General features: G+C 40.8%; 3 protein-coding genes and 1 long non-coding RNA gene across 4 annotated transcripts; 1 reads left to right on the top strand and 3 right to left on the bottom strand.

The window, feature by feature from the left end:
• The first annotated feature begins 113 nt into the window (after positions 1-113).
• LOC123867529 lies at positions 114-18,020 on the top strand. Its single transcript, XR_006796435.1, has 3 exons — positions 114-365; positions 667-672; positions 18,010-18,020. It is a non-coding gene; the product is annotated as an uncharacterized LOC123867529 (long non-coding RNA).
• On the bottom strand, positions 3,177-5,726 carry LOC123867520 (inner nuclear membrane protein Man1-like). The gene is made up of 2 exons (XM_045909589.1): positions 5,641-5,726; positions 3,177-5,548 (listed from the first exon to the last, which is right to left on the bottom strand). Exon 2 carries the CDS (start codon positions 5,537-5,539, stop codon positions 3,221-3,223), a length of 2,319 nt encoding a protein of 772 aa, XP_045765545.1. The 5' UTR covers positions 5,540-5,548; positions 5,641-5,726; the 3' UTR covers positions 3,177-3,220.
• Positions 8,922-26,627, bottom strand: LOC123867527 (fatty-acid amide hydrolase 2-A-like). The gene is made up of 11 exons (XM_045909600.1): positions 25,979-26,627; positions 21,054-21,228; positions 20,339-20,564; positions 19,634-19,851; positions 18,461-18,572; positions 17,935-18,113; positions 17,157-17,279; positions 16,574-16,675; positions 15,563-15,730; positions 9,536-9,715; positions 8,922-9,139 (listed from the first exon to the last, which is right to left on the bottom strand). Exons 1-11 carry the CDS (start codon positions 26,011-26,013, stop codon positions 9,050-9,052), a joined length of 1,608 nt encoding a protein of 535 aa, XP_045765556.1. The 5' UTR covers positions 26,014-26,627; the 3' UTR covers positions 8,922-9,049.
• LOC123867519 (uncharacterized protein K02A2.6-like) lies at positions 10,314-13,901 on the bottom strand. Its single transcript, XM_045909588.1, has 2 exons — positions 13,784-13,901; positions 10,314-13,409 (listed from the first exon to the last, which is right to left on the bottom strand). The coding sequence occupies exon 2, from the start codon at positions 13,259-13,261 to the stop codon at positions 10,619-10,621; it is 2,643 nt and encodes an 880-aa protein (XP_045765544.1). The 5' UTR covers positions 13,262-13,409; positions 13,784-13,901; the 3' UTR covers positions 10,314-10,618.
• Positions 26,628-27,221: the final 594 nt, after the last annotated feature.

Here is a 27,221-nt window from a genome sequence, read left to right as displayed (position 1 = left end):
GTGACCATAATCAGCAGGTACCATTTGTGACTCAAAATTAATTTAAGTATGTGTGCCTACTGCAAGTTGCTACCTATTTGAAAGAGGATTGGGAATAAAACAAGATGTTTTACCTAAGTTATTTATTCAAAGTAAACATCAATCCATAAAAAAATAATTCTAGAAAATTAAATCAAAATTAGTAGTAAGGATAACCTAAAATAAATGTCAAGAAATGAAATAAACACACAGCTATGAATTAAATTGTGCCATTTTTTTTATACAAATGGTAAAGTGAAAACCGGCTCGATAGAAACTTAACCTAAGTACTAACTCGAAATGAAAACAAGAATAATTTTAAGGAATATGGGTCATTCAAGTATTATGTAAGCACCAAAGGTGGTGAAGTCTTTACTGTTATTGGATGATTAATATTTAAAAAAAATTGAGTTTACCAAATTTTTAAATAGAAAAAATAAACTAATATTGTTTAATTTACTAGTACTTATATTTTAAGAATATAATACATATTTAAATACCTATGATATTAATAATAATATAAATTGCTTGAATAAATAATATTTCATAAATGGGCAATAAATTCCTTTATAATGACTCATAATAATTATTATTGATAATGATAAACCTTAAATAAATTTAAATAGATATTTAATAAAAAGGGGGGAGGGGGATGTTACAAATGACTAAAATTCTTTTTACATAGGTTCGTAATACTTGAATAGTCCCAATGTTCCAGAAAAAGTAAAAAAAAATATCCTACTTATGCAATTTATGCATTTAAAAAAAAACCTTCGATGTAGGTCATATCAAACTTGTACCACCAGAAATATTTAATTTAATTTTGTTAATTTTAATTAATTTTTTAATTTAAAATTGTTATATAATATTCATTTCATTTTATTTTAACACAGCTACAATAAGAAATACCTACTTAAAAACAACAATAAATAATTAGAACAGCAAAGAAATTTTTCATTTATAACTCATTAAATTACTTTAAATTACTTGAATTGATAAATTACTTGAATTTAAGTACAAGTTTGATATTACATTAGAATTTATGTTGAAGCTCTTACCTAGCGCGCTCCCTAGTACTCTCCACAAAAACGTACTTAGGTTATCTGAATATTAACCAATCAAACTCGATGCAATTCTGTAGACACATTATAGAAACTAATATCTGGGACTGTAATTTGTTAGATTTCCGTAAAAACTTCTAGTTTCAAAATCGCACAGAATTAAAATTTGTATGTAAATCCTTTAGTCTGTGTAACATTGAAATTAACAATTTAAACGGAGGATCGGCAAATCACAGACTTTAATTTAATATATAGTGTACACAGATTTGTAACTACAATTTTGGTACATGAAAAAAAAATACGTTTGTATGGAGCGCGCAGCGAATAAACTCCTCTTCAGCTGAGAGCGTACTTCGACTTTGCTCTGACTTTTACTTCATTTAAGTGCTCTTTTCGCTATTACGTGATCATGAATGCAAGCATGCTGTTGCAATCAACCTTTACGGGCGGGACTTACTCAAGAGTGAGATGGACGATGTTTTAACTTTTAATGTCAAAACAGCGTTTGATATCACATTATTATTTTGAAAACTAATCAATACTTTGAAATAAACTAAATACATTTGAAATTATTATTAAGTAAAGTTTGCCTTAAAGCCTTTGTAGTTTTATGTTATGGTTTATTTATGCATGAAGTTACCTCAAAATTTGACCTATAATAGAAATGTTTCAAGAGTCATAACTTTCAAAATATTTATAATTTAATTATTTTTTCCTATATTTATTACTAGAAATTGATATCTTGCTAAAATTTTATATCTACAACAAATAATAGAATAATCGGCGTAATATGTTTGCGTTTGTATGGAGAAGTGTGCAAGTGTAATCTTAAGAGTTCAAACCAGCCCCCCCGATCGTGTAAGAAAAACGTATTCATGGTTATCGTTATCGTCAAGAAATTCTGCCCTTTGATTGGTTCATTCGCTGTTTACCTTTTTTCACAGCCAATCAAAGGGCAGAATTTCTTAACGATAACGATAAACATGAATACGTTTTTCTTACACAATCGAGGGGCAGATAGAGTTGACATAAACCTTATAGTCTTGTTTTAACTCTTAAGGGTCTTAGCAAAGTCAAAGTATTTATCTCAGCCTAAAACTAATGCATAGTAATTGTTTAATAATCTAAAACTAAAGATAAGAAATTAAGTTCCTTTTTCCTTTTGTGATGTCAAATATTTACAAGGTATATTTTTATATTTTATCTTTACGTCTAGTCTAGTAGAATCGGCGACAGAACGTTACACTCAAACAGTGTTTGAGTGTAACATTTGCTTGCATTGAGATAAGTGTAGTATTCTAAGCTAGTTTGCAACAAACAAACACCCACAGGGAATTGTACTATGCAAATAATTTATATCAAGTCTTAAGAGGGGTCTCTCCATCACTCGCTCTATACAAATGTAGTTCCAATTTCATTTGAATATTAAGCAACCAAAGTCCATGAAATGCATACATATTCTAGAAACTAATATCTATGCCTGTGGTTTTCCAGATTTCTGTTAAAATATTCGGTTTCAAAGTTACATGGTTGTCATAAAAATTCACATACAAATTTTTAGAAAAATCACCACCACACCACCACAGGCACAGATATTAGTTTCTTGAATATATCTGCAACATTTCATGGACTTTGGTTGCTTAATATTCAAATGAAATTGGAACTACGATTGTATGGAGTAAGTGAGGGAGAGAGCCCTGTTAAATCTGTGTTTCTATTACAATAACAAACTTACGAAACATTGACTTTTAGTTATAACAATGAGCATTTTCCAAAAACCTCAACATGGCCTTTGCACATGACGATATTTTGTCCTGAACATTTATTGCAACTAATTTTAATGCTCCTTTGAATGCTGATCGTTTGCAATTTGCGTCTCCTTTTACTTGAACTGCGTCATGTCGTCTTGTGCATAGGCTCTAAATAAACTTTGTTACACATACACTATTTAAAAAAAAGAAAACAATTTTTCATTTCAACAGTAAGAAATTAAGAACACATTTAGTTTAACTAGTTACAAACTATAGGCTAACAAATTTTGTACGCAGCAATATAAAAATCGCAATAAATATACCACATATTGAGAGAATCAGTATCAAAAATGCTTCTGAAAGTTCTTATTTAACACTTATTCGCTAAGTTTATTCGTCATAGGACCGTTGTGCCCGGGAAGGTTTCAAATACGGGCCAGAAGAAGGGGAGTATGGAAACCTTTGCATGTATCGCTCTAGACGGAGGTATTTGACTGTGATAAGGCGGCCTTCATACCACCAGCCATGCAAGCTCTTGTAGACTATACCAGCATCGGTGGGACTTGCACATTTCACGTACACGCAACAGGATGTTCTCTCTACATCGATGTGGAGGATGTTGCAGTGCTCACACTTCTCCAGAATAACGTCTTGAATGACCGTCCTTAGATTTGGATTAGCATCGTTCTTTTCAAACATGTGACGGATCTTCAAGCAAGGTGTTGGTGATACTGTAAGGTTGTTGACGGAACCCTCCTGTGTTTCGAAGGCCTGTCCCTGCCAAGAGGTGCTGCGTTTGGGACTGCTGCTCGCTATCCATCGCCACACCCTACAATCCTCTCCATCCACAGACTGCACCTCCATCCGCACCCTACTCTCATTTTTCTGAATAAACTTAACCGCAGCATCCCAGGTGGAAGCTAACTTTTCCCTGTTCGGAGGAGATATTAACGTATCCCTCACATGGTCCACAGATATGTACGGCTCGCCACTGTCCTCCGTCTCCTGGGAAATCACGTCAATAATTTGCTCCACCATAGAGTAAATTTCTTCATTCTTCTTTTGCTTGTAACTTATGTACAACTTGTAAGCTCTTTGCAAACCGAGTGCTAGTACAGCTAATATGCCAACGATGATGAACGTCGAGCCAGCGGAGTATAAGGTGTTGACAAATAAACATGAGATGGGTGTGGAGGGATCGGCGAGAGCTAAAGCGACAGTGCCTTTGTTGCGTTCTACAACAACTACGTCAGTGGAAGTGAGAGGGGAGTATTCCACGTCCTTTGTGTACAAGCTTTTGAGTTGAACAACATTGACGCCCCACTGGGGGTTGTGAACCAACAAAATTTCCAAATTGTTCAGATCTGTTCTACATTGACTGATATCTATAGCCTCTGCCCTGGTGCGGGCTATGTCGATGATTTCTCTCTCTGTCAGGTACGGCATAGCACCAGGCTTGCCGCATTTATAATTCACTGCCCGGGAAGTGAGTTCTGGATGAATGACTTTGAACAGATCTTTTGCATAGGTCACTTGTCCCTTGGATACACAGTTTATGCCTGGTCTATTTCCTGGTATATTACTTTGACATATCGGTATGATACTATTCTGGTCGTCCACAACTGAAGTGATATCATTTTTCTTAACTATGTACATAAAAAAAACACAAAAAAAAAAAAGTGCGACAAGACCGACTAATGCGAGAGAAACCATATTATTTTTCAAGAATTTTTTGTCATTGCCCGACTTGTAGTCGACTATGTCAGATCTGGCGACACCAGTGATGTAGGTCCTCCGAGGGGTGAACGTGCTGCCATTGTTAGTGTCTCGATCTAGGTATGAAGTCGGCTTGGCGGGCTCGGGTTTAAGGGAGGACAAGCGTCGAGTGAAATTGCTTAAATAAGGAGATTCAACTTCATCTATAGTGGATGTGGAGGGCCGATATGTATTGGTGGCATAGGTGGAAGAATAATTTGATGTGTAGTTGCCACCCGAGGGGCTGTCTGCTAGGGAGGAGGTGAGGCCGAGGCGTGACCTAATGGAGTTCAACTGGTCAGAAGATGACAAACTGGATCCAAAGTTAGAAGTTCGAGATACAGAGGGACGAGAGAAAATTGACGGTTTGGGTGGACTAGTTGAGGCATCGTGGGTCGGCAATGTGCTGGATATGTAATCGCTTGATCTCGAATTGCTTCTGAAAGGGCTGGTGGTCTTTTTATCGGCGTCTACGTCACTATCCGAGCCAGTTTCGTAGTCGTCCTGATCATTGGCGTACGTGCGTGTCACGCGACGGGTGGTGACCGTTTCTACCTCCTCGTGTGTACGGACGGGCGACTTCTCCTCGTCGGACTCTGAACCTTTGTCGGAATCGCGTTTCATTGAAGAATCCTTCTTTACTGGTGTACGTCGTGTCTTAGTGACCGGAGGCAGCATCGCCGCGCCGGTGGTGGCGCGACGACCTCGCTTTTCCTTCGCAATGTTAGTATCAATGTCAGATTCCTCGCCGCTGGAATACCGCGCGAGAGACCGTCTACTCTCGACCTTACCGTCGACGCTGTTACGAGGCTTACTCTTGTTGTCGAGTACCATTTTCAACTTTTTCACGAGCAATTTTCTCGTAGAAGCCGTTATAGGCATCACGGGGAATCCATGCTCGGCTAGTTTTGTACGGAGCTCCGCGTCTGACATTGAATCAACTTGATCGGCCATTGTGAAATCTGCAAGGCACAGAAACTGTTTTAACACACTACGTCCACTTGATTTAAAACCTAAAACACAAGTTTCAATGTAAATAGCGATTTTATTTACCTTTTCAATGAAATGTGCACACAAATAATATATTACGTCAATTATTAAAATACAAAATTCACCGGCGCGTCATCTCGCACGCGCTATTTCGTTAACCACAGACAAATTACAAAATTCCAAAAATTTGATTTTTCTTTCTCATACAATATTGCTGTGGTAGAGTTGAGCGTAAGAGTGAACGAAATGAACTGTTTACGATAGAGATGGGTAAGATTGATAGAATAGTGTGAGTTTTGAAGATACCATAGTTTTTTATATATAATGATTTTCCGTTATATTTTTAAAATAATAAAATTTAGATATGTTGGTTTCATGGTATTTTTCGTGAAATTAGTTGTTGAATAATATGTTACTTTGTGCTACATACCTAGAATACCGACATTCTTATGGGCTTGTATGTAAACCAATGTACTCTGTGTGATTACCATTCTGACAACTCCAGTCGTGGAAATCCAGCACTGCATAAAAGCCATTAAAAGGTACAGGGTACAGTCTGACAAGGCTCTTTTGACGCGTGGCCAAAATCGGAAATAAAGCCGCCATCTAGAGAAGTGCACTTGTTGATAGTTTGCTGGTCGGCATTAAGCTCTTATCTGAGGCATAAAGCGACAACTGCGCCCTCACTCAAGTGCCAAAAGAGCCTTGTCGGACTGTAGGTATTATTAACTAAGTTAAGTTAATTCAACCAGTGGCACTGATTTATCAGTATTTTCCATTCCGTAAAAGAAACTGAAATCCTTTTTTTACGACAACGTAGACTTATGGCATTTTCAATTGCGACAATGGCAGTATCATCCTCACAGGTTTATATAAAAATCTTTACTTGAAAGGGTCCAGTTAAAGAAATTAGCTCTAGTATCGACTAATATGTCAGAATATGATAGGTCGTATGGACCCCGTGCCGTACTGAGTAATTGACATTTTAGTGATGGGAAACAAAAATATCGATCAACTTAATTGAAAACTGCATGCACAAGTTTACAATGAAAAGTCTGCCAATCCGCACTTAACTGGTGTGCTAGACCATGGTCAAACCTTTCTCATAACAGCCCCGTGCTCAGTATTGAGCCGATATTGAATTGATCATGATGATAATGAACTGGGAAAAATAAAACGAGTTTTTTTCAAATATTTTACTTTTAAAGAGTACGTTCATTACAAATACATTCAAAAATGTTAAAGTTAAGTTTTGTCACAGCACATTCAGATCGAAGAAACATCTAAGGTCCCCTCAGTTTACCAACATTTAATATTGGAATGATGCCTACATACAAAATAAATTATTTGCGATGGGTTGTTGATGATGATGATGAATTATTAAATAAAGGGTCTTCCAAAATTCATAAAATCCACGTCCACTGTTAGTTTTACGTTCCTTTGCATGCGACGGGTCTGTCCGCGAAATTCAAATTTAATTTGGTTAATTAGCAACCACTAACCATAAACTCCTTTTCTAAGCGAACGTTTTGACGTTTGATAAAAAGTTGCTAATTTGACTAATAGGCACCATCCCTTTTCCCTATTGCGTTAATTTAAGGTAGATACTACATAAGCACTTACATTTTTGTTTGAATAAACGCCTTTTTATAAAAAAAATATCTTAGGTAGTAGATGGGACCTTAGAATATCATATTGTACACAGAGTCATTTTAAAATACCAGCATGCTCTTAGATTAAAAAAAAACACTTTATTTCTTACACACATAAAAATAGAACTTTTTTCTGTACTTTTCACAGCACGATTTTCACGATTTCATATCTTGATTCTAGATATATAAAAAATAGGCTATTCAAGTAGTTTATAGATTGTGTATAATAAAAAAAAACAGAGATTGGTACTGATTCTGAGGGCAACAAAATTTTAGAGTATTCGCATCTTTTTCTTACTAATGTAATAAGAAAAGGACAGACAAACTTAATATAATTTCGAACTGTTAAACCCACGAGGTTTAACTTTAGGAACCAGTCGTGAGAAGTAGGGAGTACGCTAAAATTTATAATCTTTAAGTTTCGAATTCATTTTCCATCCTTTTTTAGCAACACTAAAAAGAAAAAGATGCTGATACTCTGAATTTAGTTTAGAGTAAAACATCAGAATTGGCGCCAATTGCCGGTATTTTTAAACGACATAGGTATATTTACAACATACATAAATAAGTCATTTAAGGGTAAAGGGTAAGAAAATAATTTTACGCTACTATAACTATAGGAATATTTACAAGTATAGGATTTATATTTAAAATAATACATTGATTTCTGTAAAAAAGTAATGCGACCTCCCTAGCGAGTAGCTACTTGTACTCAAGAAGTCTGGAATTCAATTCCTGATTACGGCTTACCGGCTACTTGGATAGTAGGTTTAGCAAAAGTTACTTTTACGTCAAGTTTATAGGGTTAGGGGACCCTATTACTAAGCCTCCGCTGCCCGTCCGTCTGTCTGTCAGCGGGCAATAAAATGTCAGTAGATAGAGAGTTGATATTTTCACATGTGAACTTCCATTGCCGGCATAACAACAAATAATAAAAATCAAATTTAACCTCAAGAAGCCTGCTTGTAAATTCTTCAAAAACATTTTCAATATAGACACGCAATCCAACTTTCTTATACTTAATAAATAGTACATTATGTATACGTAGCAGCGAAATGGCATAAACCGGCAGTTGGCCAGGCTAACACCCGCGAGATGTTAAAACGATAACTCAATTAGACCATTTCACTAAACAAATCTAGTTATAGTTGGCCATATCTCTCAGGAATGTGACCAACTGCCGGTTTATGCTGTTTCCATGCGACATATACATAGTTCAATCCACGATGACGCGCCTCACTCTTTGTTCCAATTGGTTATGCAAGTGCATAGCCATAAAGTAGAAGTAAAGAAGAATTCATTTGCAATACTTGCTTGAAGCAAATACTTACATATCGCTATCCCACTTCGACTAACCAACTGGAGTGAGAGATCGGACCCCAGAGTTCGATCTCTCGCTCTCGCTCGGCAGTCAAAGTGGGATAGCGATATGTAGGTTTTGCTTTGCTTTGTAGGTATTAGGAGTAAGCAATCCAGGTATATTATATTTTATATGTATCATAGATTCATGTGCATACAATTTATTGCTAGCGTGTGCGTTATATCGTTACGCACCGATCAACAATGTGGGCGTACGCACGCACGCACGCACGTAGGATTCCGTACCATCGACAAGAAATAACACTTTTAAATTTTAATGGCAGCCATTTTGAAATTTTTACCATTTGCTGTTATAGTGGCATTAGAAACGCACGTTTTGTGATAATAGTGCCGTTGGCACCCTTCAGAACCCTAAGTAAACATGATCACTCCTCGCAGGAGAAATAGTGGGCGCGTCTTCGTGGATTAAACTATCTATAACCATTAATTCTATTATCCTAGTTTATACTATAGGTTGCCATCCACCGAATCCTTCTTCCAGTTGTTTCGCGACCGCTAAGCATAGTCTGTCTTGATATGGTGCTGCGATTACCTGCAACAGAAACAATAAGATAATCGTGGGTACATATGGTAATACGGTAAATATGGTACGTGTGGTAATCATGGGAACATGTAGTAATCGTGAGTAATATCAATCGTTGGCTACTTATGGTAATCGTAGGGTACTTGTGGCAGACATGGGTAAATATAGTAATCCTTGAATACAGTATTAATCTTTGGATAAGTACACTACTTTATATTAAAGAATTTAAATATTCTAGTGGCGGGTAATCCTAGTTCATTGAAAAGCATTGAGTGCATCACTCCTGAAGCTCGAAGAAATACTTGATGGTCGTACTACGCCAGGAAATCCTGCACAGGGTATAAAACTAAGGGTAATAATAAGGGTATAGATGGTAATAACAAGGTACAAATGGTAATCAGTCACCTGTATGGCCACGGGGAGCCCCTGGTGCATGCCCATGGGCACCACAGTGGCGGGGAAGCCCAGTACGTTGAACAGCATCGAGTACATCACTCCCGAAGCTCGGAGGAATACTTGGTGATGATAGTGTGCCAGCGAACTGTGAACAGGGTACAGAAACACTCCGTCGGTGCCCAGCTTTTCCTGTAACAACGGCAAATAACTGAAAATTTCAGGTCTGTACTTATTATGGTTCACGAAATACAGCCCGCTGACAGACAGACGGACGGATAGAACTCGAAGCCCAGCGCTTGTAACGAGCGCGAGCCGTTTCCGCTGAAGTACTTCAGAAACTACATACCGTCATGATCGTCTTCAGTCGACTCGCTCTCTCGCGATGGTGCTTGAGGCGCCGCCGCGGGATGAACAGCAGCTTCTCCCGCAGCAACGCGAAGCCCAGCGCTTGTAACGAGCGCGAGCCGTTTCCGCTGAAGTACTTCAGAAACTACATACCGTCATGATCGTCTTCAGTCGACTCGCTCTCTCGCGATGGTGCTTGAGGCGCCGCCGCGGTATGAACAGCAGCTTCTCCCGCAGCAACGCGAAGCCCAGCGCTTGTAACGAGCGCGAGCCGTTTCCGCTGAAGTACTTCAGACCTACATACCGTCATGATCGTCTTCAGTCGACTCGCTCTCTCGCGATGGTGCTTGAGGCGCCGCCGCGGGATGAACAGCAGCTTCTCCCGCAGCAACGCGAAGCCCAGCGCTTGTAACGAGCGCGAGCCGTGAAAGGTATTAGCATTAAAACGGCGGTTTCGTGACTGACTTCTATATTTCCATGACAGATGTAGGTACTTTGGAACAATCGTTTGTTACGCACTGTAGGTGCTGTAGGTAAGCATGTACATAAACACTACACACCTCTACCCTAATCCTTTATATAAAACAATAGTTACCCATCTAAAATTGAAAACTTAAAGCTAAACTAATAGTGAAAACTTATAAGCTAACTGATACAGTATGTTTATAATAATTACACTCCTCTTTAACTAATAAAACGAACTTAGTATCTACTAACTATACGAAAGTATTCCTAAAGTATTCCTACTTAACTAGTATTTAACAATGGCTTATTCTTTAAACGACATTGACGTATAGGACGAGACCGAGAAGGTTCAATTGGTGGTGGGACTGTTACCGCAAGTCTTGGACCTTCGCTGTCGTTTTCTGAAACTGGCTGGGCTTCGCCAGTGACAGCCAAGGAACCTCGTCTCGAGAGTGCAGACGTGTCGGCCACCGCCTCCTCCACACCTGGGACGGGGACGGCGCCCTCCGCCTCGTCCACGGTATGCGATGGCTCCGAAGAACTCCGTATTTGGCTGCTCACCCTACGTCTTAACTGGTCAATATGTCTATGAGATTCTTTGCCGATATCGTCTACCACTCGATAATCAGTTGTGCCTAGCTTTAGCGATACTCTTCCTGGAACCCATTTTTGCTGGCCCGCATATTGTCGCAACCATACTTCCTCGCCCGGTTCTAAAGTGCGTTCCACACCACCCCGCGACTCTTTTTGTTTCTCCTGCCTTTCCCTCACTCTATTTTCCTTATCCGGCCTAATCATATCTAATTTAGTTCTTAACCTTCGACCTAACATTAACGATGCGGGACTAACTCCCGTGGTACAATGTTCTGTATTCCTGTAATGTAAAAGGAAAGTGTTTACAAAGGACATCACATTCATATTTTGACCGACCGCTTTTTTAATAGCCTTTTTGATAGTTCGTACTGCATTTTCGGCGGCACCGTTGGATGCCGGGTGGTACGGAGCGGAAAATATATGTTCTATTCCATGGTTTTTTAGGAAATCCGCCACTTCTTTGGACTGAAAAGGCGGCCCATTATCGGACACCAGCTGCCTAACCAGCCCAAATCTCCCAAATAATTCTTTCAATTTATCGATAGTATGGCACGCTGCTGTACTAGGAACTGGAAATACCTCAATCCATTTAGTGTGGGCATCGACCACTATTAAATAAAGTTTATTGAATAGAGGTCCTAAAAAATCGATATGGATGCGTGTCCATGGTTTGCCGGGCCATGGCCACGACGCTACGGCGTGGTGCGGCGGCGCGTCCGCCTCGCGCGCGCACACGCCGCACGCGCGGCACGCCGCCTCCACCGCCTCGTCCACGCCGGGCCACCACACGTAGCTGCGGGCCATCGCCTTCGTTTTTACGATGCCCATGTGCGCTTCGTGCAGTTCCGCTAACACCCTAGACCGACAACCCTCCGGAATGACTACGCGGTACCCCCACATAACACACCCTAATTCCTCATACAGTTCCTTTTTCCGGTTATAATAAGGCTGCATCTCTCTTATTTCACTCTCCCCAGGCCAACCGTCCCTAATATAACACAAGACTCTGCTTAACAACGGGTCACGCATCGTCTGATTTTTAATCATATTATAATCGAGTAACAATGCATCTTGTGCGAAATGTAAATAAGACTGTTCCGGAACGTCACAAGACTCCTCATTCACCGCTGGCGCGACCAATCGAGAAAGGCCGTCGGCTCCGTTATCTCTCGTATTCACATATTCAATATCGTACGTATATGCAGATAATATTATCGCCCAACGTTGCAAACGGCTCGCTGCCATCGCCGGTACACCATATTTAGGCCCAAAAATGGACACCAATGGCTTATGATCGGTGCGCAGAGTAAAACGTCTACCATAAAGGTATTGGTGTAATTTTTTTAAACAATAAACTATCGCTAACGCTTCTTTATCAATCTGTGAATAATGTTTTTCGCTGCAAGTTAACGCGCGCGAAACATACACGACCGCTCGCTCGCTACCGTCCGGCGCCGCCTGCGTCAGCACTCCGCCTATACCTACCGCGCTCGCGTCGCACGTCAACACCAACGGCTTATTTGTGTCATAATGAGCTAGCACCGGTGCACTCGTCAAAATATCTTTTATCTTTACGAATGCCCGTTCACATTCCGCGCTCCACTTCCAACCCACGCCCTTTTTTAACAATTCATATAAGGGTGCTAACACACTACTAACGTTCTTTACAAATTTAGCATAAAAATTTATCAACCCTAGGAACGAGCGTAGTTGGGGCACATCCCTGGGACGGGGAATCTTCAAAACCGCAGCCACCTTGTCTTCATCCACCTTTACTCCCTCGCTCGATATAATATAACCCAGATACTTGACTTCTTTTAGCATAAAGTGGCATTTATTTCTTTTAAGCTTCATGCCATTTAATTTCAATCTGTTTAATACTTCCTCTAATATTTTTAAATGTTGTTTTTGGTCACCCTTAGTTCCGATGATGATATCATCTAAAAATATTTCCACTCCCGGTATACCTTTCAGTAACGTCGACATAATGCGCTGAAATATCCCTGGACTCGACGCTAAACCGAAAACTAACCTATTATATTTAAACAGACCCCGATGGGTGTTGATAACGGTGAGTGCCTTCGAGTCATCTAATTCTATTTGGTTGTATGCTTGCGACAAATCTATTTTAGAAAAAATCTGAGCCCCATTTAGATTGACCAGTAAATCGTCGATCTTCGGCAAAGGATATCTATCGACCAGTAAGACAGGGTTTAAAGTTACCTTGTAGTCAGCACAAATCCGGAGTCCTCCGTCCGCCTTACGCACCGGTACGAGCGGCGTCGCCCAGTCCGAAGTGTCGACGGGTTCGATGATGCCCTCGCGCAGCATGGCGTCCAGCTCCGCGTCCACGGGGCCGCGGAGCGCGTAGGGCAGGCGCCGCGCGCGACAGAACACGGGCGCGGCGCCGGCGCGCAGCCGCAGCGTGGCGCGCCCGCCTGTGAACCGTCCCAACCCCGCGCTGAACAACTCCTCATGTCTGCCGAGTAACGATTTTAAGCTATCAGAGGCAGGTTCTTCTAAATTACAATTAAAATTAGGCTCGACTCTCAATGACGGAATTTTTATATTCATTTCGGCCAACCAATGACGACCCAACAGAGATGTTGTGCCGCCGCCTATTACGTATAGTTCTAAATTCTTACTAGTGCCTCGATAGTTCACTGTCGGTTTTATCATCCCTAAGGGCTTAATCTTACTACCATCGTAAAACTTAAGTATTAATTGACATTTTTCTAATGGTCTCTTTGAAAATTTTTTTAAATAGGTAGCTTCACTAATACATGTCACCGCCGAACCTGTATCCACTTCCATGTCAATTTTAACACCATCAATACACATTGGTATGCTCACCGGTCTGTAACTGTTCAATGATAACTGATTCAGCTCCTCTTCCAGCTCCGACGGGCTATTTTCTTCCGACTCCGCGGTTTGCGAAGCGGCTACATGGTTAACCCCGCGTCGTCCTCGCCCTCGTACTGTACTTTGACCTCTCCACTGGGGACATACGCGTCTCAGGTGCCCGAGGCCAGAACACCGGCTGCAGACGAAATGACGAAATCGGCACCCTTCCTTCCTGTGGTCTCTGGATCCACAGGCGTCGCAACGCCCTGGCTCCCGCCCCGGGCCTGGCTGCGATCCGCGCCCCCGGCCGCGGCCCCCCGCTGAACTCAGCGCATGCACCGCACCCGCACCCGTGCCGCTGGTGCTGGGCGCCTCGGCCGCCGCCGCCGCCGCCGCTCCGCCTGCCGGATCCATCGCCGCCGCATCCCGCTCCGCCGCCTCCCACGCCGTCGCTAACCTCACTGCTCCCGCATAGCTTAAATTATCTTTGGCGAACAGTCGTTGACGTGTCATGTCGCATTTTAACCCGCAAACCAATTGGTCGCGAAGATTCTCTTCTAGGTTTCCACCAAAGTCACAGTATTTTGCTAGTTTTTTGAGTTCCGAGACATACTGTGATACATTTTCGTTGGCTCCTTGTCTTCGTTGTCTAAACCGGTAGCGTTCCGCCATTACGGACGGTTTAGGTTGCAGATGATTACGTAACAATGACACTGCATTATCATATGTTAATTCTGCCGGTTTCTTGGGACTCGCCAAACTGCTCAATAATTCGTACGTCTCGTCACCTATTCCTGCTATCAGCATGGGTAACCACAAATCTTTGTCAATCGCGTTCACTTTGAAATACATTTCTAACCTCTCCACATATAGGGTCCAATTGCCCGATTTTAAATTGTATTCGCTTATTTTCCCGAACGCCCGCGACATTATTCATTTATTATTTACACTTGTTTTACACTGGATAACTGTAAATATCCAAAAAAATACGAATTTAAATCCTCGTCGCCAGTGAAAGGTATTAGCATTAAAACGGCGGTTTCGTGACTGACTTCTATATTTCCATGACAGATGTAGGTACTTTGGAACAATCGTTTGTTACGCACTGTAGGTGCTGTAGGTAAGCATGTACATAAACACTACAAGCCGTTTCCGCTGAAGTACTTCAGAAACTACATACCGTCATGATCGTCTTCAGTCGACTCGCTCTCTCGCGATGGTGCTTGAGGCGCCGCCGCGGGATGAACAGCAGCTTCTCCCGCAGCAACGCGAAGCCCAGCGCTTGTAACAAGCGCGAGCCGTTTCCGCTGAAGTACTTCAGAAACTACATACCGTCATGATCGTCTTCAGTCGACTCGCTCTCTCGCGATGGTGCTTGAGGCGCCGCCGCGGGATGAACAGCAGCTTCTCCCGCAGCAACGCGAAGCCCAGCGCTTGTAACGAGCGCGAGCCGTTTCCGCTGAAGTACTTCAGAAACTACATACCGTCATGATCGTCTTCAGTCGACTCGCTCTCTCGCGATGGTGCTTGAGGCGCCGCCGCGGGATGAACAGCAGCTTCTCCCGCAGCAACGCGAAGCCCAGCGCTTGTAACGAGCGCGAGCCGTTTCCGCTGAAGTACTTCAGAAACTACATACCGTCATGATCGTCTTCAGTCGACTCGCTCTCTCGCGATGGTGCTTGAGGCGCCGCCGCGGTATGAACAGCAGCTTCTCCCGCAGCAACGCGAAGCCCAGCGCTTGTAACGAGCGCGAGCCGTTTCCGCTGAAGTACTTCAGAAACTACATACCGTCATGATCGTCTTCAGTCGACTCGCTCTCTCGCGATGGTGCTTGAGGCGCCGCCGCGGGATGAACAGCAGCTTCTCCCGCAGCAACGCGAAGCCCAGCGCTTGTAACGAGCGCGAGCCGTTTCCGCTGAAGTACTTTATTATTTCCATTAGCAGATTCTTTTCGTGCTAAAAGTGTAATAAACAGTCCAATGAGTAAGACAAAACCTTACAAGTCAAAGACCGTATTATCATATAAAAACAATATCGCAACGGGTGGGGTTTGAACCTTTCGGATTTCAGTCCGCTCCTTCAATCGTTGAGCTATTGAGGCTTCGCTGAACACAGGTCCTTGTAAGGACTTCCACACGCCACGGTCTTGTGCCGGTTGAATCGTGCGATGGTGAGATCAAAACAGAAATGAGATCCGTAGAAGAACCAACATAACTCGTTGCGAAGCTGAAGTGGTGATGGGCAGGGCACATAGTTTGAAAACACGATAGACTTTGGGGTCTCAAGGTGGTAGAATGGCGACCTCGCACCGGAAAGCGCAGCGTTGGAAGATCCCCAATTAGGTGGACACACAATTTTTTGGATGACCGAGGAGGGCTAGTAGAGGGCTATCACTCTAGTCATATCAGTGAGTGGTCCGGAGTTCGATTCCCGGCAGGCGAAATTTGGAATTTTATAATTTCTAAAATTCCTCTGGACTGGTCTGGTGGGAGGCTTCGGCAGTGGCTAGCCGTGCCGCCAAACGATTCAGCGTTTCGGTACGATGCCGTGTAGAAACCAAAGATGTATGGGTTTAATAAAATCTGCCATACCCCTTCCAAGTTAGTATGCTTCCATCTTAGATTGCATCATCACTTACCACCAGGTGAGATTGCAGTCAAGGACTAACATGTATCTGAATAAAAAAAAAGACGACATCAAATGAATTGCAAAGAACTGCTCGACATTGGCTAATTTTATTCCACTATCCATCCATATCGATCCATAGCATTTATCGTTTGGTGTGGTTAACAGCCTTACCTTAGGGTCGAGCGGGTCTTGAAGCATGTTAGGGATGTCTTTCATCGCGAAGAATACCGATACCGACATTTCGACCGACTCTTCCAATTCCTTGAACTTTTCCTGAAATAGTATGATTACAAAAGGATTATATATTACCATATTCATTGTTTGTTATTATAATATTTTACTTAAAAACTGTGCTTAAAAACTACTGTAGTCAGGTTTAAATTAGCAAGATCTAAATAAAATCAAATTAATCTTGAGACTATTTTTTGAAATGGTTTTTTTTTATATTTCTATTTCGAACTCTATTGTATTCGATCTGATGTATTTTGTACTTTACTTAAAATATATGAATTTATGATATTTCCAATGAATGAAGTTGCGATAGTACTGAAAACATTTGAAAATTAAAATTAAAAATGAATTCTACTTTTCCTTAGTTTGCTTGCGAACTAACCAATTGACTAAATCACATATAGATGTTGCAGTCCGTCATTAAGTTGCAGTGTTTTACATAAAAGTGTTAGGTATATCTTGTACGGAACCCTTCATGTGTGAGTCCGACTCGCACTTGACGGGTTTTTGTTACAATACTTACATCGCATAGCGCAGCGCCACACTTGTTGTGCAGATAGTCCGTGGCCTTCCGCACTGCGTTCTGTATGGCGGGGTGCACGCCCAGCAGCGCCGCCGTCTTGGCCGCCTCCGTCATGTGGTATATCTGGGACGTTTACATTCTGGTAAACATCCGCACTTTAGCGGCAACATTAAAAAAAAAGAATATTAGCCATGCTAATCATGACTAATACTCCCCTTTCTCCAATTAAGCGTAAAGCTTGCGCCAGGAGTGGGTACGACAATAGTGCAACGGGTGGGGTTTGAACCGCCGACCTTTCGGAATTCAGTCCCCCTCCCCTCCTCAACCGTTGAGCTATCGGGGCTTTAACATAAAACTGCCATACCCCTTCGAAGTTAGCCCGCTTCCATCTTAGACTGCATCATGACCACCACGTGAGATTGCAGTCAAGGGCTAACTTACATCTAAATAAAAATAAAAAAAAACTTTCGACAGCTTACAATTGAAATTGAAATTTATTTATTTGCTGAATATGAGTTGAGTACATAGGATGTTCAAAATAATAATATTATAAGCGACACCTTCACATTCTAATACACAGCATGTACACTATCTCGGGAGATAGATTATAATTTACCGGTATTTACAATTTTACTGTGACAAAATATACAACCCTGGTAGTAAACACACACATACATACTAACTTAGTACGTGTGCGTGTGTTTATATATGTGAACATTAGACAAAGTACGTGTATGAGTTTAACTCCGAAAATGAATGAAATGAAGCTACGGCTTACCCTCAACTGGTTGACGGGTACAGGCTTGTGCAGGTTGAGTTTGTGCGCCTCGTCCGCCGCCATGATGGACAGTAGGAGGGGCAGATCCTCCGCGTGGCGAGTCATGGGCCCCACCGTGAGGAACTTGGGGTAGTTCTCGTCCGTTAGCGTCGGGACGTGCCCTTCGATTGATATCACTCCTGGAAACGTAAATGGTTATTTAGTGTTCCAAAGTTTGTGTGTATGTTTGTTACCCCTTCACGCAAAAACTACAGGACGGATTCGGCTGGGAATGGCGATAGATAATATCCTGGATGGTCACATAGGCTACTTTTTATACCGGAAAATCAAAGATTGAGAACAATTTCGAGAAACCTAATAATACCAACCACCAACCAACCAACTCCTTTCGGCGGTGTTCCCGTTAAATTATTGGTTATTAATTATTTTTGGTTAATGTCCGCAAAGCGGGTCAATTATGCCCGATTACCGTTGGAACTATAACAGGGTTTTTACGGACAACGACTAGTAGATAAATATGTATTACCAGGAGTGGGCTTGTGTCCAAAAACGCCGCAATACGCCGCGGGGATGCGGATCGAGCCGGCGATGTCGGACGACACCGACAGTGGAGACGCGCCGCTCGCCAGCAGAGCCGCCTGAAAAAAAAACCGGCCAAGTACGGGTCAGACTCGCCCACCGAGGGTTCCGTACTCGAGTATTTTTTCCAACATTTTACGCGATAAATCAAAAACTATTACGCATAAAAATAAATAAAAATCTGTTCAAGAATGAACAGGTAAAGCCCTTTCATATTATGATACCCTACTTGGTATAGTTATCATACTTTGAATATTGAAAGTATATTTGTTCATGAACACATTTTAATTTTTTTTTGTGATGTAACCACACATTCACGCTTTTCGAATTTTTCCTTTACTTGTGCTATAAGGCCTACCTACCTACCGAATGTCATGATTCTAGGTCAACGGGATTTACTCTATAGGTTTTCTTGACAGACGGACAGACAGACAGACAACAAAGTGATAATATAAGGGTTCCGTTTTTCTTTTGAAGTACGGAACCCTAAACATTAAAAATATATATTCGTACTCTACTCAATGAGCTCTAAACAATGATACCCCACATGCTAGGGTAAGAAAAAAAATTTTTCGGCTCCGTTTTTGGGTTCCGTAGCACAAAATGAAAAACAGAACCCTTATAGGATCACTTTGTTGTCTGTCTGTCTGTTCGTCAGTCGTGACTCGTGTCTGTCAAGAAAACCTATCTAAACATAAGCAACAATCTTTACTTAGCATAATTGAATAATAATGGTAAGTAAACATTGTCGCTAAGCAAACATTAGCATATAACGTGTACGTGGTAAAATAACTTGCAGGTGCTAAAATCGAAAGGCGAAGTTGTCCTGCATTATCTATTTGGTACAGAGATAACTTTCATTCTGGATACACATACTACTTAAAAGTAGCATGTCTATCCGTGTATATAATATAATCCTGAGCTTAGCGAGGAATTCAGCAAAAACTCTCGTGACTTTTAGCTAAGAACACTCTCGATCAAGCCACCTTTCAAACAAAATAAACTAAATTAAAATCGGTTCATTAGTTTGGGAGATACGTTGCCACAGACAGATACCCAGATACACACGTCAAACTTATAACACCCCTCTTTTTGGGTCGGGGGTTAAAAAATGACTTACTTCTCCCCCTGACGACCCCCCGGGAGTGGTGCTGAGACGATAGGGGTTATTCGTCGTCCCGTTCAGTAAGTTCGTCGTCTCCCAGCCAAGGCACAGCTCTGGAGTGTTCGACACCAGTAACGGAATGGCCCCGGCTCTCTTCACCAGGTTCACCGCATCACCATCTTTCAGGGCCACTCTGCCTTGATGCTCCAGACATCCTACTGAGTTTGACATTCCTGGAAAAGATAATCTTTTTGTAGTACAAAAATTCCTAAGTTAGTCAGCTTCCATCTTAGACTGTATCATCACTTACCAACAGGTGAGATCGCAGTCAAGAGCTAACTTGTAATAGAATGAAAAACCAGTCAAGTGCGAGTCGGAGTTGCAAACGAAGGATTCCGTACCGTCGCACAAGTATACCTAACACTTTCATACTGTAGAACACTGCAAGTTAATGACAAACATCACCATCTATAAGTGATTTAGTAAACTGATTATTTTTTTGGACACATTTTAATTTTTTTTTTGTGATGTACCTAACCGGTAAAGGTTTTCGGATTTCTCCCTTTACTTGTGCTATAAGACGTCCGTACCTGCCATTACAGATCGATCGACGGGAAGTTTCCTATAGGTTTTGATTCCCTTGTCTTGACAGACAGCAGATAGACAGACAGACTTCCTTTTTTAAGGAGGTGCGGAACCGTAAAAAGATGATGGTCATACCGCTAAGTGAGCAGCTCTCTTTGACAGTGAACGGTACCCCCAGCAAGGGTTTAGTGAGCATCAGCTCATCTATCTGACCCTTGATCCTGACTTCCTGCAGCATGAGGTCGATCTCCTTGGCCTGCGCTATCGCAGTGGAGAATATCTCCTGCACCACCGCGTTGAGTAGGGGGTTCACCTCTTTGATTCGCTCTATGAAACTGGTCACCACTTCTTCACTGGACAACTATGAACAATAAACAAAAAATCAGTCAAGTACGAGCCGGATTCGTACACGAAGCGTTCCGTACCATCGTACAAGAAATAAAACTTTTAAAGTTTTTAAATTTTCATAGCAGCCATTTAGAAATTTTTATTATTTGTTGTTATAGCGGTAGGTAATAGAAATCACATTCTGCGAAAACTTCAGGTCTCTACCTATTGCAATTTTCGAGATATAAGCCGCTGACGGACGAGAGACTCCACGTTTGATCTTACCGCAAGGTTGCCCTAGATGGATGCTAGACGTGCCATGCCCGAGACATAAAGATAGGAAAATGTATGAGGTCACTCAGACCGTGCCATGTCCGAGTTTGCCGAGCCTCGTCCGTGTTACATTATTTCATACAAAATTGCAATTCATGGATAGTCTGTGCGTCGGACGTTCTTTTTTTTCTTTTCTATAGTTTGTGACCACACCTGCGTGTTGACATGAACAAGCACTTAAGAGCTATACCTTCCCGCTTCGTATGGCAGCAGCGAGTTCGGAAGCGCTCTGCAGCAGCACAGTGTCCTGGATGGGCTGCACGCGCAGGCTGTCGTTCTTGCGCCCGCGCAGCCAGAACAGCGGCGCCAGTATGAAGTTGAGGACTCGCAGGATGATGCCCACTATCCGGACCCCCACCTCCATTCTGAGAACAAAGTTGAAAGCTGAAACCGATTCGGTAAAAAATAATAAATTTTTAAGTAACTAAATGTCTCAGTGCAATTCAATATCAGTCAATATATCTACAAGATTTTTTAGATTCTTTGGGTCTGAATCCGAAGCTCCGTCATAAATTGAAATAAACGCAAAAACGTGATAAATTCCAATCATTAAATTGAAGGAGATCCGCTGCACTTTATTAAAATTGGCAAAATAAAAATAGCCTTGATGTAATAATTATTAGGGTTCCGTACTTCAAACCGGAAAAAGTAACCCTTATAGCATCACTTTGTTGTCTGTCTGTCCGTGTCTATCAAGAAAATTTATAGGGTACTTCTCGTTGACCTAGAATCATGAAAATTGGCAGATAGGTAGGCCTTCTAGCACCAGTACCTAAAGGAAAAAATCCGAAAACCATTAATTTGGGGTAACATAACAAAAATAATAATTAAAATGTGTTCATGAACAAATAATAATTAGTATTTTCAATTTTAAAGGACAGGCGGATAAGCAGACAACAAAGTGATCCTATAAGGGTTCCGTTATTTCTTTTGAAGTACGGAACCCTAAAGAATCGACTCCAGTAGATACCTATAACTCTTAATCAATCACAGTTGGCTAAGAACCTCTAGGTTCAGCTGGAACTTAACAAACACAATGCATCCGAACGTTGTAGAAGGATAGTGTGTACGTGCGCGGGGTGATTAATACCGAAATTACCCTAAATTATCGCAGCTACCTCATTCATTGTAGAAACGCCTAATGTTGCGGCTACATTAAGGTTAACGTCAATGCCTAACAACGCCATAATTATTTAATTTTAATTTTTTATTTAAATGTACAATCATAAACAGGATACAATAAATTTTAGCTGTACAAAAAAATGTTTCACATATTATTGCTATATTGCAGACCCACTTAGTGATTGCCACAGCATGCGATGTTGTGCCACACTTAAAAGGAGAAAAAACAAAAAAAAAACCGGCCAAGTGCGAGTCAGACTCGCGCACTGAGGGTTCCGTACTCGGGTATTTTTTCCAACATTTTGCACGATAAATCAAAAACTATCATAAATAAAAATCCATTTTAGAATGTATACATAAAGACCTTTCATATGATACCCCACTCGGTATGATTTGAAAATTGAAACACATTTTAATTTTTTTTTAATGTTGTAACCACAAATTCGCGGTTTTCAGATTTATTCCTGTACTTGTGCTATAAGACCTGCCTTTCATGATTGTTGGTCAACGGGAAGTACCCTATAGGTTTCTTGACAGACAGACAGACAAAGTGATCCTATAAGGGCTCCGTTTTTCCTTTTGAGGTACGGAACCCTAAAAATGAAGTAGGGAGAAGGAAATAGATGCTAAATTAGATCTGAGACAATCAACTGGATCCAGTGCCACGAAGACGACGATTATCGCGATAATCAACGCGTTAAACTGAGTGGCCACACTTGAACGTATAATGTCAATTGAATAGGGGTAAAATCGTCTAACGCCAAACGGCATTGTGAATGCCGTTGTACATTGATCGTGGCTACATTTACGTTTAAACATGAAACGCCGTTGAACATCGCGTTGTTGGCCATTAATGTGGCAGGGACATAAGAAAATGCTTGACATAAATCGACTCTATCCACGGAGAGAAGTTGGTATAGAGCACTCTCTGACGTAATCGCATACAAATGAAAAAGTTTGTTCCCATACAAACGAAACTATGTTTCCGAATTGAATTTCGAATGTTTTTTTGAAAATATAGTTTCTTTAATAGATTTAGTTTAGATTTCAGCTGGTTAAGACCCCAAAAACCCCCTAGATACGGCCATGAAAAGAGAGTATGACAAGCATTGGTCGACGGACGTCTATCGGTTGATAACAATGATGATGAAAGGAAAATTATAAACTTAGGATGGTTGAAGGTCAAAAGATGTAAACACAGAGCTTACCTGGCTGCAGACTGGCTTTGTGCCAGCCCTTAATATATTATACCTACCTACCCATAAAGTATAGGTATGCCTACAGGGCCCTGAAACCTAATGTTTTACTTTTGTTTTGTTTTTGTTTTCCTGGGCGATGATGATACCTATTTAAATTCACGGACAAATCTAACGGATAAACGCGTAAAACTTGATCTATGGTAAATCTATGGTAGAACTCGAATGTGTCTTGTTAGATCAGCGACATACAGTATCGGGCAGGAAATATAGCAGATCGAACTTTAGAAACAGATTTCGGCTTGGCTTTTACATAGACCGTACACCTTTACACAATTGCTCCTGAGAAAAGCATATTATACAATCGAAGATTTATGTAAATGATAAAAGAGCGTGGATTTGACCTACAGCTCGCTCCAGCGAGACTTGAATTAAGTACTTTTAAACTTACATGGCAAAATATTGTATATCAAATCTTTGAAAAGAGCAACCGCCGAGTTTCGTGCTGGTTCTTCTCGGTAGGAAAGGCATTCCGAACCAGTGGCAGACGCTTCTGACGATTCAAAAGTACTTGTAAAGGTCTAATTGAATAAAAATATTTTGAATTTGAATAAAGTTATCTAACAAAGAAATTATCTAATATAGTTTTACGATAGTCATATAATAATAGGAAGAGCTATTATAAACGAACGTGTTCGCGCGTAATCGGCTTGAAGCCTTAGTTACGCGATTAGGGCCTTGAAAGTGCTCATCCTACAATATTGTTTGTCTTAGCACTACTTAGGTACGAGCACAAGTCTAAATACTAATAAAAGTGATCGCATACAACGGCGTTGACTCTGCATATTATAAGCGTCAGTCAGAAAAGCACTAATTATAACGAATTATTATTGGAATGTCCTCCCAAACGAAGAACACAGGTTCAACGCGTAGGAGGTTATAAAAAAATATATTTAACAATAAAAATAAAAACCAACTTCACTAACCACAAACACAAAAATTAAAATATAACTTAATTTATTACCGAATATATTATTATACTAGCTGATGCCCGCAACTTCGTTCGCGTGGATGTAGTTTTTTAAAATCCCGTGGGAACTCTTTGATTTTCATGGATAAAAAGTAGCCTATGTGCTAATCCAGAGTATAATCTATCTCCATTCTTTTCAGCCCAATCCGTCCAGTAGTTTTAGTAGGAGTAACAAACATACACACACACACACACATACACACACACATACAAACTTTCGCCTTTATATTATTTATTTATATTATTAGTGTGAAGTGTGATGTGATATAGTTAATGTAGTTCTATAATAACATTTTTTGGAGCCAGTGCCAATTATCCATACTAATATTATAAATGCGAAAGTGTGTCTGTCTGTCTGTCTGCTACGCTTTCACCGCTGAACCGATTTTAATGAAATTTTGTACAGACTTAGGATACATTCCGGGGAAGGACATAGGCTATTTTGTATAGACTTTTTATCCCGGAAAAACAAACAGTTCCCGCGGGATTCCTAAATACTCATCCGCTTGATCGATTTGTATGAAATTTGGTACCGAGGTAGCTTGCGTCCCTGTTATTGACATAGGCAACTTTTTATCCCGGAAAATCAAACAGTTCCCACGGGATCTCTAAAAACCTAAATCCACGCGGACGAAGTCGCGGGCATCCTCTAGTTATTATTATAAGCCATACGAACCCTTTACTCTTCATATTGTTTTGGGCCTCTACATTGGCACCTTATTATTGGCACCTTGTTGAAGTCGGTTTTTTTAATTTTTTTAATTTCACATTTTTTAAGTTACCCCACTGTAATAAAATAATATACTATGCCTAGTTAAAAACCTACTTTTATTAAGCTATTACACTGATCGCGAGCAATTTAGTCTTATTTATTGAGGAGTTATGTTCTTCATCTCCGAAGATATTCTCTCAGATCTTCACGAAATTTATATGGGACCACCTAAAAAGTTACTTACCTTTATATATACCTTTTAAACAAAAAAAAAAGTATTCTAAGTCTTCGAGTAATCGGGGAACATACATATTTAAAAAAATGATTCCGACGAATTGAGAACCTCCTACTTTTTGAAGTCGGTTAAAATAGGAGTAGGTAATTGTAAGAGTCCAAGATAAAATCGGAGTAGTTAAAACAGGAGTGATCGGTTAAAGTAGTCGATTAAAATAGGAGTAGTTGTAAGAGTCAAAAGTGATAATTGCTAATCGACGATTAGCAATATCTCGTTTGGCAAAAAAATCTTGAATCTCGAGCAAAATTCATTTCCCGCAAGGCAGGAGGCAGAGGAACATACCTACAGAACCGCGGTAGACAAACACAACGTATTTCTAGGGTCTTAAAGATCTAGGGTCTTTAGACTCTTAAATCCTTCTCATTCCAAGAGGAAACTCGTGCTCAGTAAGGTGAATGGGTCAGTCGGCGATGATGGGTTGAGATGATGATGATGAATTATAGCTCGTTCACACAGGCTGCGTAAGCGCTGCGTAAGCGTAGACGTCGCGCGTACCATTGCGTTGTAATATATGGAACTGTATGAAAATTGAAACATGGCACACCGCTTGCGTAAAGCGTGCACGTATGCGTAACCCGGTGTGTAAGGGGCTTACGCGCGTCACTACGCAGGTGTCACGTGTACATGCTTGGTGTGAATCGCCCTTTAAGGTCAAATCGCGATTTGACAATCGTACTTTAATTCATCATCATCATCTCAATGATAGCACATAAACAAGTTAAAGTTCTTCTAAATAAACTAAGTACCAATTAAAACTTACTTATACACCGTTGGGCCTGTTCTCTCTATCTTCATTGTGCACAGCAGAACAATGATTGTAAATCTAAATTAATTGTTCTGCACAGATCTGTGAACTACTTAGAACTAAATGGTCTATGGCACTTTAGAAGGTAGATGAGTTCTATAAAAGCTCGATGTAAAGATATATGTCTATTTAAAATCCCAATATTGTTCTTCACATAGGCACAACTTTTATAACGGAAAGCGTGCTTTAGATAGCCATTATCATTAATTGTTTATCAATTTTTGGGGTTCCGTATCGTTTTAGGAACGCTTATAGGATCACTTTGTTGTCTGTCTGTCAAGACTGGGCAAGAAAATCAAAACGTATAGGATACCTACTTCCCGTTGGCTTAGAACCATGAAACTTGGCAGGGAGCAATGGCACAGGTAAAGGGGAAAGTTCGAAAATCGTAAACTTATCACAAAAAAAGTGTTATTTCTTGTCAGATGATACGGAACCCTTCGTATGCGAATCCAACTCGCACTTGTCCGGTTTATATATTTAAAACGAGTTATCAATAACCACAGAGTTCAATAAAGCGCAAACATCGACCACGAGTTAACTCGTCGATGTCTCACAACCGACTGGCATTTCCCACTTGCATTGTATCGTTATAAACTTTTCACCGGTTTCAACCGTGTAGCTTTCAACAGTAGAACATAGCGATTTCTCTTGAATAGAATAGAATAGAATAGAATAGATTTTTATTCAAATAAACTTTTACAAGTGCTTTTGAATCGTCAAATAATTTACCACTGGTTCGGAATGCCGTTCCTACCGAGAAGAACCAGCAAGAAACTCGGCGGTTGCTCTTTTCAATTGTTCAATTTACAATAATATTCTATACTATACAAGCAATTGCAGACCCGCGCATTGCTGGAGCGAGTCAAATCCATGCTTTTTTATCATTTACATAATCTTCGATTGTGTAATATGCTTTTGCCAGGAGCATACTTTTAATGGATTTTTTAAACTTTGGTAAAGGCAAGTCTAATATTGACTGTGGAAGAAGGAGAAGGAATACGCAACGTTCTTCTAAGCTTAAGTATGAGACCACTGGATCCAAAAAATAATGGATGGGCGGTGTTCCCACCCCACTAGATTACAACATGGGGTTATTCAAGGGCCGGAAACGCATGGGCGGCTTCTCTGGTGCTGCAAATGTTTATGGGAGGCGGTAATCGCTTATCAGGTGACCCGACTCCTCGTTTATTCACCA

Source organism: Maniola jurtina, chromosome 8, assembly GCF_905333055.1.
Source record: "Maniola jurtina chromosome 8, ilManJurt1.1, whole genome shotgun sequence".
NCBI classification, from domain to species: Eukaryota; Metazoa; Arthropoda; class Insecta; order Lepidoptera; family Nymphalidae; genus Maniola; species Maniola jurtina.
The sequence above is the reverse complement of the archived record's forward strand: the minus strand, read 5'-3'. Positions and strand labels throughout refer to the sequence as shown.

Coding starts and splice junctions, on each gene's coding strand:
- LOC123867520 (XM_045909589.1), bottom strand. CDS start 5,539: ATGGCCGATCAAGTTGATTCAATGTCAGACGCGGAGCTCCGTACAAAA.
- LOC123867519 (XM_045909588.1), bottom strand. CDS start 13,261: ATGCTGCGCGAGGGCATCATCGAACCCGTCGACACTTCGGACTGGGCG.
- LOC123867527 (XM_045909600.1), bottom strand. CDS start 26,013: ATGAAGATAGAGAGAACAGGCCCAACGGTGTATAA. Junction 19,852..20,338: donor AGAGAGCTGCTCACTTAGCG/GTATGACCATCA, acceptor TATCTTTTCCAG/GAATGTCAAACTCAGTAGGA. Junction 9,716..15,562: donor GACTGAAGACGATCATGACG/GTATGTAGTTTC, acceptor CCGTTGTTACAG/GAAAAGCTGGGCACCGACGG.